The 14070-nt window shown below is 41.8% G+C and overlaps 2 protein-coding genes across 3 annotated transcripts in view; one reads left to right on the plus strand and one right to left on the minus strand.

Annotated features, from left to right (window-relative positions):
• Positions 1 to 2018, plus strand: part of CCN1 (cellular communication network factor 1) — a 5627-nt gene extending 3609 nt beyond the window's left edge. The window contains exons 2-5 of the mRNA XM_026853917.1: positions 5 to 296; positions 641 to 988; positions 1132 to 1334; positions 1443 to 2018. Of these exons, the coding sequence (XP_026709718.1) occupies positions 5 to 296; positions 641 to 988; positions 1132 to 1334; positions 1443 to 1742 (1143 nt within the window). The 3' untranslated portion in view covers positions 1743 to 2018. The remainder of the gene's footprint in view (positions 1 to 4; positions 297 to 640; positions 989 to 1131; positions 1335 to 1442) is intronic.
• Positions 2019 to 9688: 7670 nt separating this feature from the next.
• Positions 9689 to 14070, minus strand: part of ZNHIT6 (zinc finger HIT-type containing 6) — a 36682-nt gene continuing 32300 nt past the window's right edge. For both annotated transcript variants that reach the window (XM_026854511.1, XM_026854509.1), the window contains one exon: positions 9689 to 12067. In XM_026854511.1, coding sequence (XP_026710312.1) covers positions 11982 to 12067 — 86 coding nt within the window. In that variant the 3' untranslated portion in view covers positions 9689 to 11981. The remainder of the gene's footprint in view (positions 12068 to 14070) is intronic.

A 14070-nucleotide genomic window follows, 5' to 3' on the forward strand; every position in this document is an offset into this window, starting at 1 on the left:
GGAGGAGGAGGGAGGCGGCGGGGGGGTGCTCCGCTCCGCTCCCGGCGCTCATCGGCCGCCGCTCTGCTCCGCTCCGCAGGCTCTGGGCTCGCCCTGCCCCGCCGTCTGCCAGTGCCCGGCGGCCGTGCCGCAGTGCGCCCCGGGCGTGGGGCTGGTGCCCGACGGCTGCGGCTGCTGCAAGGTCTGCGCCAAGCAGCTGAACGAGGACTGCAGCCGGGCGCAGCCCTGCGACCACACCAAGGGGCTGGAGTGCAACTTCGGCGCCAGCCCCGCCGCGCTGAAGGGCATCTGCAGAGGTAAGCGGCTTGCCCCCCGCCTCCCTCGGGGAAAAGCCCCGGTCCCCGTAGCGCCGAAGTTTAGTAATTTCGAGTCCATGTATGGTTATGCTTTGTTGTTGGTAGCTTGGCAGAAAGGCACATGACTTCAGCGGCCTGGAATGCGATTCAGTATGTCTGGGCTCCGCTAAACGCACATAAGGAAAAGTGATTCCTGACTAACTTATTGTTCTGGCCCCGCGTCTCCGGGGGATTGTAGGGAGCTCCGCCGTAAATTGAATTTAACAGACCAGCAAATACCTGCGCTTAAACCAGCGACTCCCGCCGCTGACTTTCCTCCTTTCCCTCTCTGTTGATCTCTGCAGCGCAGTCCGAGGGCAGACCGTGTGAATACAACTCCAAAATCTACCAGAACGGCGAAAGCTTCCAGCCGAACTGTAAACACCAGTGTACGTGCATAGATGGAGCTGTGGGCTGCATCCCGCTCTGCCCGCAGGAGCTCTCCCTTCCGAACCTGGGCTGTCCCAGCCCCAGGCTGGTCAAAGTCCCCGGGCAGTGCTGCGAAGAGTGGGTCTGCGATGAAAGCAAGGACGCGCTGGATGAGCTGGAGGGCTTCTTCAGCAAAGAGTTCGGCCTGGATGATTCTGAAGGCGAACTAACCAGGAACAATGAGCTGATTGCCATTGTGAAAGGAGGCCTGAAAATGCTACCTGGTGAGTATGGGCTAATCTGTGTGACAGCAGCAGTTAAGGGGAGGAGGCGGGAAGATGGCCACACGGCTCCTTAGAGCCCAGTGGAAAGAAAGTAAACGCAGTGAGAGAACATATTTAGGCTAAGCCCTTCTCTTCTTTTCCAGTTTTTGGATCCGAGCCACAAAGCCGAGCTTTTGAGAATCCTAAATGCATTGTGCAAACAACCTCCTGGTCCCAGTGCTCAAAGACGTGTGGAACTGGCATCTCCACAAGGGTTACCAACGACAATCCTGACTGCAAGCTCATCAAAGAGACCAGGATATGTGAAGTGAGGCCATGTGGCCAGTCTAGCTATGCCTCCCTAAAGGTAAATACAGACTCTTTAGTGCTCCTCTTCTTTCCAAACTGCTTTGGGTAGAGGGTGAAGGCTGGAGAAGAATCTCCTGCTAATAACATCGTTGCCTCTCCTTTACAGAAGGGAAAAAAATGCACCAAGACTAAGAAGTCCCCATCCCCAGTGAAGTTTACTTATGCCGGATGTTCCAGTGTGAAGAAGTACCGCCCCAAGTACTGCGGCTCCTGCGTGGATGGCAGGTGCTGTACGCCCCAGCAGACCAGGACTGTCAAGATCAGGTTCCGCTGCGATGATGGGGAAACCTTCACCAAGAGCGTCATGATGATCCAGTCCTGCCGGTGCAACTACAACTGTCCGCATGCAAATGAAGCTTATCCCTACTACAGATTAGTCAATGACATTCACAAATTTAGGGACTAAGTTGTGTTGGGGGTGGGATGCTAAACAGAATTTTGAAGTAATCAGCCACGGAGAAAGGACCTTTGATGGGAATGGTGCCTTGCCCATTTGGGGGCAACATTGAGATGTTACAAGAGTGCACTGTGCAACTGGACACTAACGCAACAGATTTAAGCATACTTAAAGCTTCATAGTACTGGAGCAACTTTACCGCTTCTTTTTGGAGCACCTTACCTAATTATATACTGTTTTCTGTTTGTAAGTGATCAGATAAATGTTTTGTTCCGGTTATGAAAACTTTCTATCCTGTTCAATTTAACACTATGCTTCTTCCCCTTCCTTCCATTTTTCTTTCACCCTTTCCCAACCAAAGTGGAAGTTACATTCCTTCCTGAGGTGGGCACTTGTGGGGTGTTCACAGTGGCAGCTATTATGTACCAACTAGTTTAATGGCAAACAGAAATCAGTTGTTTTAAAGCTGAGTATTTTATTTATCAAACTGTAGCTTTTTGTGTTTTTCTTTGAGGTTTTTTTTTACCCCTTCCAGCCCCTGTAATACTGGAATAAGTTGTAAATGATTTTAATTTTATATTCAATGAATTAAAAGAATTTATTTATGGAATTAATCATTTAATAAAGAAATATTTACCTAACTACTCTTAGTAGAACATCCTGATAGGCAACAGACTTAAATGCAGCATATGCAAGAGCTTTCTGTGAAAACTTTCAATTTTGAAAAGCTTAAATTCTTTTAAAATTAAAACAAGCTCTACTACAGATGCAGAAATGCACTAGAAAGCTGTCTAATTTCTTGGGTAAATGATGTTTTTGAACTAGTGCATGCAATCTGCAACCCCACGCTCTAGAAAGTATATACAGATATACAGAAAAAGCCACTTGGCAGTGAAAGCAAATGTTTGATAGAGAGACTGAAATGTTAATTAGACTGTCAGATTATTCAAACTGTCCTGGAATTTGCAACATAAGGTACTTCATTAGAATGCAGTGCATGCACAGTGATGTTGAACATTGGGGTGGAAGTGGTCCTCAGGTCTCACATTTTTTGGTGGCTGCTTTTTGCAAATGAATACATTTCTGTGGGCAGAAGAATGTTTCCTACAGTCTGCAGGAGGTAGTTTGCTTTCACTAAATTCAAATTAAATGAGCTTGAAGCAATGACTTTTGTTAATCCTAATAACCCAGTGATGAAAAGTAAACATACTGTTAACAGGAGAAGAATGTGAGGAATTTCAAGTACTTCTCCAATAGAGTAAAAGGCAAAGCAGCTACTCTTCCTCACCTCCCCACTTTTTAAATACGTAAGTACACTTCATACTGTGGGACACAGATGACATTTGGCTAACCAAGCGATTTGTAAGCTAGCTGGCACATGGTAAGAAAATGACATTTAAAAAATGAATTAGAGGAGGATCTGAGAAAGCATCAAACATTTGTACTGTTCTGTTTAGCATAAAGCTGCTCTACAGATAAGACTGAAAGGAAACCTACAAGAGTGTTTTTTTGGTGTTTTTTTTTTTTTTTTTTCCTCATTACTTTTTAGTTCTCAGAAAAACATCCTCCCATAAAGCTACTTCTCAGAAAAACATGGAGACTGATTTTGAGGTTTTGGAATTGTGAAGGGGTGGCACCCAGTGTCACATAGTTAGATGCAAAGTGGTTAAGAGTCAACTTTTTATTAGACATAACTATTTCAATAAAATAAACAGCCAAATATCTCAGAAGCTCATCTCTGGCAGCTAATGCTTTGCCTGAGAAATTACAGCCATCTCTCTTCTGCTCAGTCAAGTTCTCTCCCCCAAGGCATTCAAAACTTGAGCTGTTTTGGAATTCACCACCTGGCCACCAGTCTCTGCTGTACCTAAACTTGTCTGTACAATATTTGTTGACAGGAAAGGTGTAAAAATGTAGTGAAGTGCTTTTGCTTGGCTTCTACTCATATCTAGCACAGAACACTTCACTGCATCAGCCACTCACTCAGGAATTGCCAGGTTTCGATGTTGGGTTACTGCACAAGGAGAGGAAGAGGAATACACTGCTCGCAGACACACAGAAGCTGCCTGTGCATTCCCCACCACCCACACTGTTACTTAAATTGAATGACAACCATCTTCAAATCAATGTAAGTAACAGCCCCAAAAAGTTACATACACGTGTAACTATATTGTGCATAGACTGTATGTCTGTAACGCACACCATACACAAAGTGGCCCTCCCAACTCCTCCTAAAGTGTGGCTCTATCCAGGCCTTGGATTTTACAACTTGCACTTTGGGCTTTCTGTGTTTCATCAAGTAGAGGGGTGGTTCTGTAATCTGCTCATAGAAAAATGTACTGTTGGGAGAATAAGGGCTGCAGGAGCAGATCATGCAAACATAAGCATAAAATATACTAAACAAAAGTATCCTGCTATAAAGAGAAGGAATGAACCCCACTGAAATTAACCATAATTCTTCCAGGGCTGGGATCTCGCACCAACTGATTATCATCCGTATAGTCCTCACTGCTTGCATTCTACAATTATGATACATGGCAAAGCTACTAAAATCCACAATTCCCAATGCTATAAAAGGAATCAGTGTAATTTTTTGTGTATCATCTTTGCACTCGCTTTGAAATCTTTATATCTGTTGTTCCAGCAGAAAAAAACCCCAAAATACTAGGCATGGAAATGTAAGTGATAAAAGCACAGGTTCCTTTAAGTGTGATGAGCAGGGCTTACAGGTAAGGTTAACGAGCACAACTATGATTTTATTTCTTGGTCAAAAACTAAGATATCAGTATCTTTCTTCAAGGTGAATACTAACAGATGCAGAGTTAGGAACATCATAGATAACGTACATGACAGAAAGCAGTAAGATGTGAGCACATTTCAATGCCAGGCCATCAAGCAGTTCAAACCCTGAAAATAAAGCCACCTGTGCCCTGTGAAGCTCCTCTCAGCAGGGAGACCCCAGGAGACCCCCACGCTTCTCTGGGGAGCCCTGGCACCCCAGAAGGGCCAGCAGCACCGCCGAAGCCTGTGGGCTCATGTTTCAGCACTGTCCTCTCTGCAGCAGCCTCTGCTTCAGCCGTCCCACCTCTCCCCTCTCATGTCTGACCCTGGTCCTTTGTGTGTTTATTTTTAAGTGGCTCCAATCTGTCACGCCAGCCCCCCACCCAGCTGTCCGGGTGCAAGTGCTGGGGTCACCCGAGGATGGTGAGTGGTGGCACGGGGCAGTTTGATGAATCTGGTGCTGCCGCCAAAAGGAGCATTTGTCAAACTACACTTCAGGACCGAAGGAATATGTAGTCTTGTATTCAATGCACGCACTTATAAGGGTTTGACGGTGGAAGCCACTATAATATCAGGATTATATATAAAATATTCCCTACTAATGAAGGTGACACAGTGAAGACACAGTTTCTGCTTCCTTCAGTGCTGCATCACAGGAAACAAAATAAAAGCAGGAATATGCAGAAAACAGACTTGCATGATTACATTAAATCCTCTCATGGGATGCTGCTAGCTCACTCTCCTGAATGAGCAGCAGATGGAGGAAAAGCTAACATCTTACCGACAGTGGGACAGCCAAGATATAAATTAACCCTCGCTGAGCCCTGAGAACCTCTACACTCCATATATAAATTACTGCAGAGCCCACAGGGCTGCCTGACCCTCCAGTGGACATGTGGGAAACAGGCCCATCTCCCCACTACTGGTGGGAAGCCAGTGGGCTGCGCAGGAACAGGCAGAGACACTGTGGATCAGTGGGGCTGCCATGGGAGGATTTCCAGTGCTCACAGCCCACTGAAAGTGAATAAATCCCCCCCAGGTCTTGAGGACTGAAACAAAGTGTGCAGTGGGATGTCATTAGGAGTTGGAAGTCAAAGTTACCTACCTACACAAAAGCAGTTAAATGTGTCACAGCAGAGGCTTGCTCTTGCCAGACGCTTGCCCTTCTGAGCTAATCCTGCAGAAAAGCAGTTTGATGCACATGTGCATTTTAGTTTACTCCTGTTTAATCAGTGGAACTATTTCCATGCAGTGCCCAGAGTGCTCAGCACGCTGCAAGGGAAGGTTGGGTAGTTTTACTGGCTTCTCTGCCTCAAGCCTGTTTTTTCATCCTGACATGTCCTTGTTTTCATCTTCATGTTTTTTTTTTGTCCACGTTACAAAGCCATGTAATAAAATAGCACATAGAAATGTGGAGGTACCACGGTGAAAGCAGCTAGCTTTGGAGATACCTATAAACGCATTTCAGCTTGTGACCAACTGAACTGCAGCGAGATTTGGAGTCTAGAAAATATAAATTCTGTAAAAGACTACTTCAACAACAAAATGATACAATAAGCATCTGTCTGTATTATCCTGTAAAGACCAAACACCAAGAAAATGAATAGATGGTATCTGGTATGCTATGATTTTTTTTTCCCCCAGAAAAACTAGAGCTATGACTTCTACATACACAATTTATATTGGAGAAGTTCTTGAAAGACCCCAAAGCACCATTCACATAAGCAACTTCATTTGTCTTGAAATACAACCACTTACGGCATGGAATGTAGCAACTGTCCAGGAAGAAAAGATTACACTAAATTTTGTAAGGTTGTCATTTACGAGGCAAAAAAATTTAAAGGTAGGGTGCATAGATTTGCCAGACTGGAATCTAGCTTGGATACATACACTAACAGCCTAATGTCATGATGAATGGTGTTTCAGTAAGAATGAAGGAACTCCATTATAAGATCAGCTAAACAGTCGGCAGTGTAGTCCAGCAATATTTTGAGAACCCTGGTTGAACACCAGATCAAAAGAAACCTGGTATATTGACTGAGTCAAACACCAGCTTCTCTGAAGCTACAGATTTCCTTCAGCATCTCAAACCAACCAGGTTAGATCCTAATTAGTTCATGAATTTGACAAAATCAGACATCAAGATGTTGTGCCATAAAACCAGCAAGTCTGTTAAGGAGAACTTAAACCAGGAAAACATATTTTACTCTACAGAAGCACATACTTGTGCTGTAGTGGAACAACCCCATTAAAATCAATATGCATGCCCAAGCACAGCTGAAAGCAGAGGTAGGAAAAAAGATCAACAAAGAGATACCACTGAAAAGTTTAGATAGGAAAGTGCTGGGGACTTCTCGGGCAAGATTTTAACACCACCCATTTCTCTTTTTCCTGCATATCTACACCTCATACACCAACTTCGTTTTTACCTCACTTGGGCATATCTTTACTCCCTATTGGAACTCTTGGCAAAATGGACAAGTTCTGGGGCTACAAGAGGATTGAGTAGAAAAGGCAGCAAGGAATGGAAAGGCAATAGCAGCTTTCACAGTCACTTCTTCCTCCTTCTTGAAGCAGAACTGGGATGATAGGAAGAAAGCAGCAATGTGATTTTAAAACCACTTTTGCTTTCTCCACCACCCGGGATCCTGCAGAAGCCAGCCAGCTCCCAGCGTTCTAATTTGTTCTCTAAATCAAGACTCTGTCTCCTCTCTCATTTTTTATCCCTGCTGCTTTGGCAGATTATTTTTAACCCATTCTGATTTGTTATGCAACCCCGCAAACAGCTGTACTGACGCAACTGATGCAAAAAGAAGCCTCACGCAAAAGGATTAGATAAATATGAAGACTACTGTGCCAGTTTAAAAAAACAAACAAAACAAAACCTCACTGTTTCTATCACTAATAGCAGCCAGTAAATCCACAAAGACTTCCCCTTGCCCCAAAGGTAGGCAAGGCTCTAGTGGCTTTCCATATTTTAGCACTATATTGTTTTTTCCTGCCAAAAAGCCTACTACAGTAAGATAGCCTGGAAATGCTTTTCATCAGGGAAAGTTAGCCATGGTGAAATCAGGCCAAGCCAGTGGAACTTTGCTTCCAAAACAAAAAAATGTTAAAATGCACAGAGCCAAGGAGGGAAAGAAGCTCTTGCAATGGAAACATTGTTAGAGCTAAGTCACTGTCCGATGGGTGACTTGAGACCCAGCAGGACACAGTGGGAACACATTTCTGTTATCAAATCACAGACAGGCAGCAAAACAACTATCCTTGTTTTTCCTGGTTTTACATGTCATCTGCAACTTCCCTTTCAGTTTCAGTATTTATTTCAAGTTGGTTTTGCTGCCATTTCTTGTTTGTCTTGCATACATGTGACTTCCTTCATCACAAATTTCCACCAAATAAAACCATATGCACTGCCATAGCAACATTTTAATACAAACACAGGGTAATCTTTGTTCACTGAAATACACAGGGCTTTTTTTTTTTTGTCTTATTAACAGAACCTGCATCTGCATACCGTTTTAACTGATGTCATAGCAACAACATAAACACAAATTCAAGATATTTTTTCCTTTGGAGGGAGGAAGAATAAATATTTTCAGGAAAAGAGTGTGGGACTTCAGAAAGCAAAATGAAGTGTTTGTGACCAAATATGGCCTGAAGTTACATCATCACAGCTCTGTATTTACTCTCTGAAAGCCTGCTCTTGTAAGGTGTTATACATTCTCAGTTCCTACAGATGTCAATAGAGAACAGCCATAACTGGCAGTGCAAGGTCTGAATCACAGCCGTGCTTATACACAACACATAGGTGGAACTTGCTCTCAGCGCTCCGGTGAACTTGGAAATCTATGCAATTTTTTTAGATGAGAGTACATGCTCTGCACGACAAACAGTTTTACTCCTAATGCAAAGTAAAACTGCACTGTTTAACAGAAGGAACATGAGTCCAGCATGCCTCTAAGACCTAGCACAACCACACATCTTGAGGCATGACCCTCTCTTCCTCTACGGATCAACAATTCCCAATGCAGAGATAATTACAGTAAAACCTAGAATTCAGATGTGTTCATTCAAAACTTAGTTGTTACACTGACAGGGGGTATAACATTGTTTATCCAGGATAGCTCAGTATCTTATGCCTCATACCCCTAGGAAGTTACACAAAAAAGGAGAACAACCAAGTTCTCTCATATGGCTGACTCAGTCCTACTCTCAGCTATTCCTATGCGCTTAGCTATGCTGTATTTTTGTTCTTTATGGCTCATGAAAGGGATGACTTCATTAAGCTTTTAATTTTTTTAAGTAGTGTGTTCATTCATGACAAAAGCCTTTACTCTTTGCTTTGTAAGCTGATGGTCCTTTAGCTCAAGCATGCTGTGAGGGTTTGAAACCTGGAAAGTCTAAACATTAAAAGAAATGCTGTAATAGCTTGTTCCTTCTGTGACAAGTAGTTTACAGACAAAAATAAATGTGTAGTAGGCATAAAATCAAGCCCTCAATGCAAGCAGGTGTTGAATGAATATGAGAACAGCATCACAATTTTAATTCACAGACATCATCTGTGCTAAAACAAGGCAGAATCCTGTAGGGATCCTCATATAATGATTACAAAATGGACAGACCTAAAGTCTTCCGTGCAGCCTTAACTCCGTGTCTTAAATTTCAAGTGTTGGAAGAGAAATTTTATAATACAGCTTTTAAAGATGCATTTTCACTCTTCATTTTATTACAAGATGCTCGTTTTGGGTTAAGTCACTCAGGAATTAAAAACTTCCCCTAACTGCCTACGAAAGTGTTAAAAACCATCTGCCCAGCCAAAGTGCATAAACTTTAATTAAAACAGTAACCTTATTAGTACTGGAATTACCACTGTTGCAGGACCTGCACTGGTCACCTGTGATCAGTAAGGCTGTGCTTTTAATCAGAGACCATCATTTTAACTAATTTTTATGAACAAAAATTGAAAACGTTTAGCAAAACTGAATAAAAATAATTGAATTTCATCTTGGCTTGCATTTGACTCACCACCGTTCAAACTAGTGTAACTGTTATCAAATCTAAATAAAAATAGGTAAATAGTAACCTGGGAATGAATGGCAAATGCTACCAAGGCCTTTAACTCTCAATTTGATTCAACTCTGGAAGATGATTCCCAGCTTTGGGAAATTTCAGTTCTAGTAACCACCACAGGACTGCTACTTAATAATTTTTTAAAAACCTTCTTTATGGTAGGAAAAAATTTAAACGTGAAGGATAGATTTAACAGCATCTTCATTTAAAAACAAATAATGGTTGCATTTGACTTACAAGGAAGTTTAAACTATATTTATAGAAAAAAACCACCACAGGCAAGTCCTTTCACACAATTAATGAAAACCTCCAAGAGTGTAGGAAAGTAATGCAAATTACAAATCTGCGTTCCTCAGCCAAAGACTAATAACAGACACATGCAGATCAACACTAGTATTTGCAGAACTCATTTCCACTGTGTGCTATGAATCTTAACAGAAATGCCACGCTTTTACTCCAGATGAAACATTTTCTGGCAAATGAACTGTGGCAGTTTTGCTGTTCTGCTCTTTTATCGGTGTTATTATGAACGAGTTCAAGACTGGTTTAAAGTAATTTGTGGCTACCAAGTCAGCATGTAGTAATCACTGATTAGGAAAAGCTTATTCATTTTCACTGAACTGAAAAAATATGAAAGCAGCACCTATAGTGAGGAATCCTGGTCCTTTAAAAAGGGTTAAAAAAACAAACACTGAAACAAGAGGTGGGCAGAGGACCAACAATGACTAAAAAAGAAAATAAAGCACAGGTGGCTACTGCCAGGCAAGAAGAAAAACTTCCCTGTTTTACCAGGGATTGCAAAACACACAAGGAAAAGGACATGTGATACCACTGTGAGAAAAAGTAGTATGTGACTACAAAGGTCTGACACTCTTTCCGAACTTCAGTAGCTAGATGTCACAGCAAACAATTTTCTAATGACCATTTATTTGCAAAGGTGTGAAAAAAAAGTAACTTCTAAACCATCTCAAAATCCTCTCCCCACAGCATGACTGGTAAGGAACTGACAGCCCTGTGCCCTGAAGCCTGGACTGAGAGTCTGGAAGTTTGATCCCTCTCCCATATTGCTGCTACAGCCTCCTGTTACCTCAAAAAGTTCTGTCACTACTTTCTGTGTCTTTCCACCTATAATGCCGGCAGCGTCAGGAAGCCGACTCAGGACTGAAAAATCACCTTCATGGCAGCTTGGTGTGCATCCCATGCCACCAACTTGTGTCACAAAGGTGTTGGTTTCAAGCAGAGGCAAACAGACTGGGATAAGAACAATGGCAGCAACAACCTCACAGAGCTGTTTACAAAGTGATCATGTCCTTAAGACTTTACAGATGCTCACTTAGCTAGACCTCTGCAAACTAACCCAACACTGCCTGTGCTGATTCCCGAGAACTCCCCAGTGCAAGCATGCAGAGGTGCCCACCTGCCTCACACAGCCTGCAGTGCACAGTTCGACCCCACGAATACAGTGGTAGGCGGTCTGGGATACAGAAATCTTCCCAGAAGTTAACAACAGATTTCTATTGTCAGCAGATGATATAGTACAGGACTTTTAAAAAAGGTTTATTTGTTTTAAAGTAAATTTAAGGTAAATTTAGTTGATATTCCAGTAAATATTTACAATACCTGGCTTCAGTTGGTAAACTAGTTATATGAGATGCATAACAACCGTTGTTTAGAAGTCCAAGATACTAGCACTAGTGACACTCTATGTATCAATTTCTATTGATTTTAAAACCCATGCTAAATTAGAAGATCACGGTAGAAGGTTAAACATACAGCAACATGCCACTCTGAAAACATGGTTTGACCTGTCCTTAACACATTAAACAAGATGCAACTAAGTAAGAAAAAAAAAAATGTATTGCACCAAGCACCCAAAATGTCACCACAGAAGATTAAAGTCAGAAGTAAAGTAAGATCATTTGCAGCAGCTCAGCATGACAACAGAACACCCTAAAAGAAAATTAATCTAATGAAACACCAGTGGGTTTTTTTTTAGTAAGTTTAAGCATTAAGACTCAAATCCATATATAAATATGCAATCAGATATTTAAACTCAGAAATCAGAAACTGAGGTGTTAGGACAAAAGGAAAAAATATATTGTTGAAGCTAACTTGGAAACTTTGAATTTGTGTTGCTCTGATTTATTAAAGATACATGGAAAAAAAGGGTGCAATTAAATAAGAATACCACGTTTTTCTGGAACCAGCAATCTCTTTATTTACATCCCTAAATATGCATTACTAAATCCAAAAATAGGCAGGCACTTTGGAAGTGCTGCTTTTAGTGAAGGAAGCCAAACCAAACTTCTGAGAACTCTACTGTATACAGATTATATTAAATAATAATAATAAAAGTATAAAATGCTCATTCCACCCTCTTCTCTCAAAGAACTGTCATGAACTGTCCCGAATTTCCCCTTCTTCCATAGATGAAAGGGATGAACTTTCACTGTCCGAGTTCTCTGCAGGTTCACTGGCATCTGAGGGTGTAGGACACAAAAACCAAACAAGCAATTAGTTTCAGCAATATTGTTTCTTTATCAGAGGCAGCTTTGTATCTTCTTTTCCTTTTAATCACACTTTCCTGAGGACAGCTATTTCACGAGACAACCAGTGTCATAACATGGGATAAAGCCCTAGGTAGGTCCTTGTTGAAGGAGAAAGCACGACAAAGGTGAGAATTTCTTCCAGCTTTTAAATATTGGTCTTAAAGTCAAGTAGGTAAGCAGAGTATTTATCCCACACAAAACTCTTCCTCTTCATCCACTGAGAATTTAAAATTGTTCTCTTGGCTTGTTTTAAATGTTGGGTTTTGGGTTACTATATACATATATTGTAACTAAAGAATTACAAATCATTTACACTTTTATTAGCATTTCAGTTAAGATGGGGAACTATTAAGAAATTCTCAGTGGAAACGGGAAATTAAGATGACGCACCTTGCTCCTTCCACATGTTCCAGCACCCTAAACATGGTGCTAATCTGTGTGAATCCATGAGCTAAGGCTGATGAGGTTAAAGCTGCACAGCAACTCGTGCTTTAGGACATGGCTGTTGTGCTTTGCCAAGATTGTATCGTGAAGTACTCATTTCCCAAACTGGTTTTCAGCCACCCACTCTCAGACTCCTTTAACAAGCACTGACCCCGCTCACCTTGTGGTGAGGTCACCAAATGCCACTGGTTGGTGGCACTCAGGCAGCACAAAAACAAACTACAAACTCAGCCAGTCAGCCCATGATTTGCACACACTCTGCTCTCATTGTTATTTTCAGTATTTGATCCAACTATGAATTTAAAGAAGTTTTTGAGCATTTAGTTTCAGATGCTTCATTAAGAAAATGTTACCGATAGGGAGCTGATGAAGTATAGTTACTGTCAAGATAAGGTCTACAGCTGGCAAACATGAATAGTACATAGGACACAGTGTGCACCTGTACAGTTTCAATGGAATTTGTTCAAGAAAATAGAAGCATTTCACCCAGAAACATTGGAGGTCACATTTTGTCTACATTAAATCTAGTGTATAATCAATTAACATTTATATGCCAGATATGTACTGAGTAATGCACAAAGTAAGGATTGTTTTTGCCCCTAAGTCCTGTGAAAACTTCTATAATCCCCTACTATCTTCAGCCATGACTGACCTTGTATGCTGAAATCAGAGCACCTGTAGTTTTTGCTGTAAGCAAGTCAAGCATCAAAACATCACATAAAAGAATGTGGCAATCTTCTGACTCACAGTGAAGCTCAACAAATTTTAGGTTTAGTCTGTTACAGTTAAGTTGTATTTAACAGGAATTCTAGATTGTCGTCACTCAAAATAACATATTTTTACAGTGTTGATAGCATTCCCTATATAATAAATATTGCCCAGTCCTTTCCACCATAAAACTGTCTGCAGTTTACTTATAATGTAAAATTTTACTTATGTAAAATGGGTTTAAAATTTTCAGTGCCAGTTTCCTTCCTCAAACCTTATTTTCCTTATTTTTTTTAAGCTTTCAGTCAAAATACTTCAGCCATGTCTGAGAACAAGGACAGGAGAAACAGGCTTTGTCCTCATTAAATTCTAGCAGTCTCTCTTAGAAGGCGTCTAGCTCTAGCTCTCCCCCAGTCTTTGGGGGGAGCCACTTGAATCACAAGGGGAACAGTGACCTTTCCCCAGCACATGCCTGTTGCTGTGGCTATGAAAACTTGCCTCTGTTCCTCCTGGGGAAGGGGGTTGAGCTGAGATTGCTCTGTAAAGAAGCGTCATTTTGGCAGTTATATTCCCACAAAACTTTGCTTCTTTTCCCAGCCTGGGCTCTTTGAAAACAGACCCTGGAGGGCTATGGTAGTTGAAGCCCCTGCAGTCCAGCAGACACCCTGCCAGACATCCACTCATCAATGCAGCAGCTGTTTGCCCGGAATGCCAAGGGGTCAGTTGGACAGGCACTCCAAGACAACTGTCCCTGCCAGTGCACATGCAGGAGGAAGGCAGAA

This window comes from Athene cunicularia, assembly GCF_003259725.1.
Source record: "Athene cunicularia isolate RWA chromosome 8 unlocalized genomic scaffold, athCun1 chr8_part1, whole genome shotgun sequence".
Classification (NCBI taxonomy): Eukaryota; Metazoa; Chordata; class Aves; order Strigiformes; family Strigidae; genus Athene; species Athene cunicularia.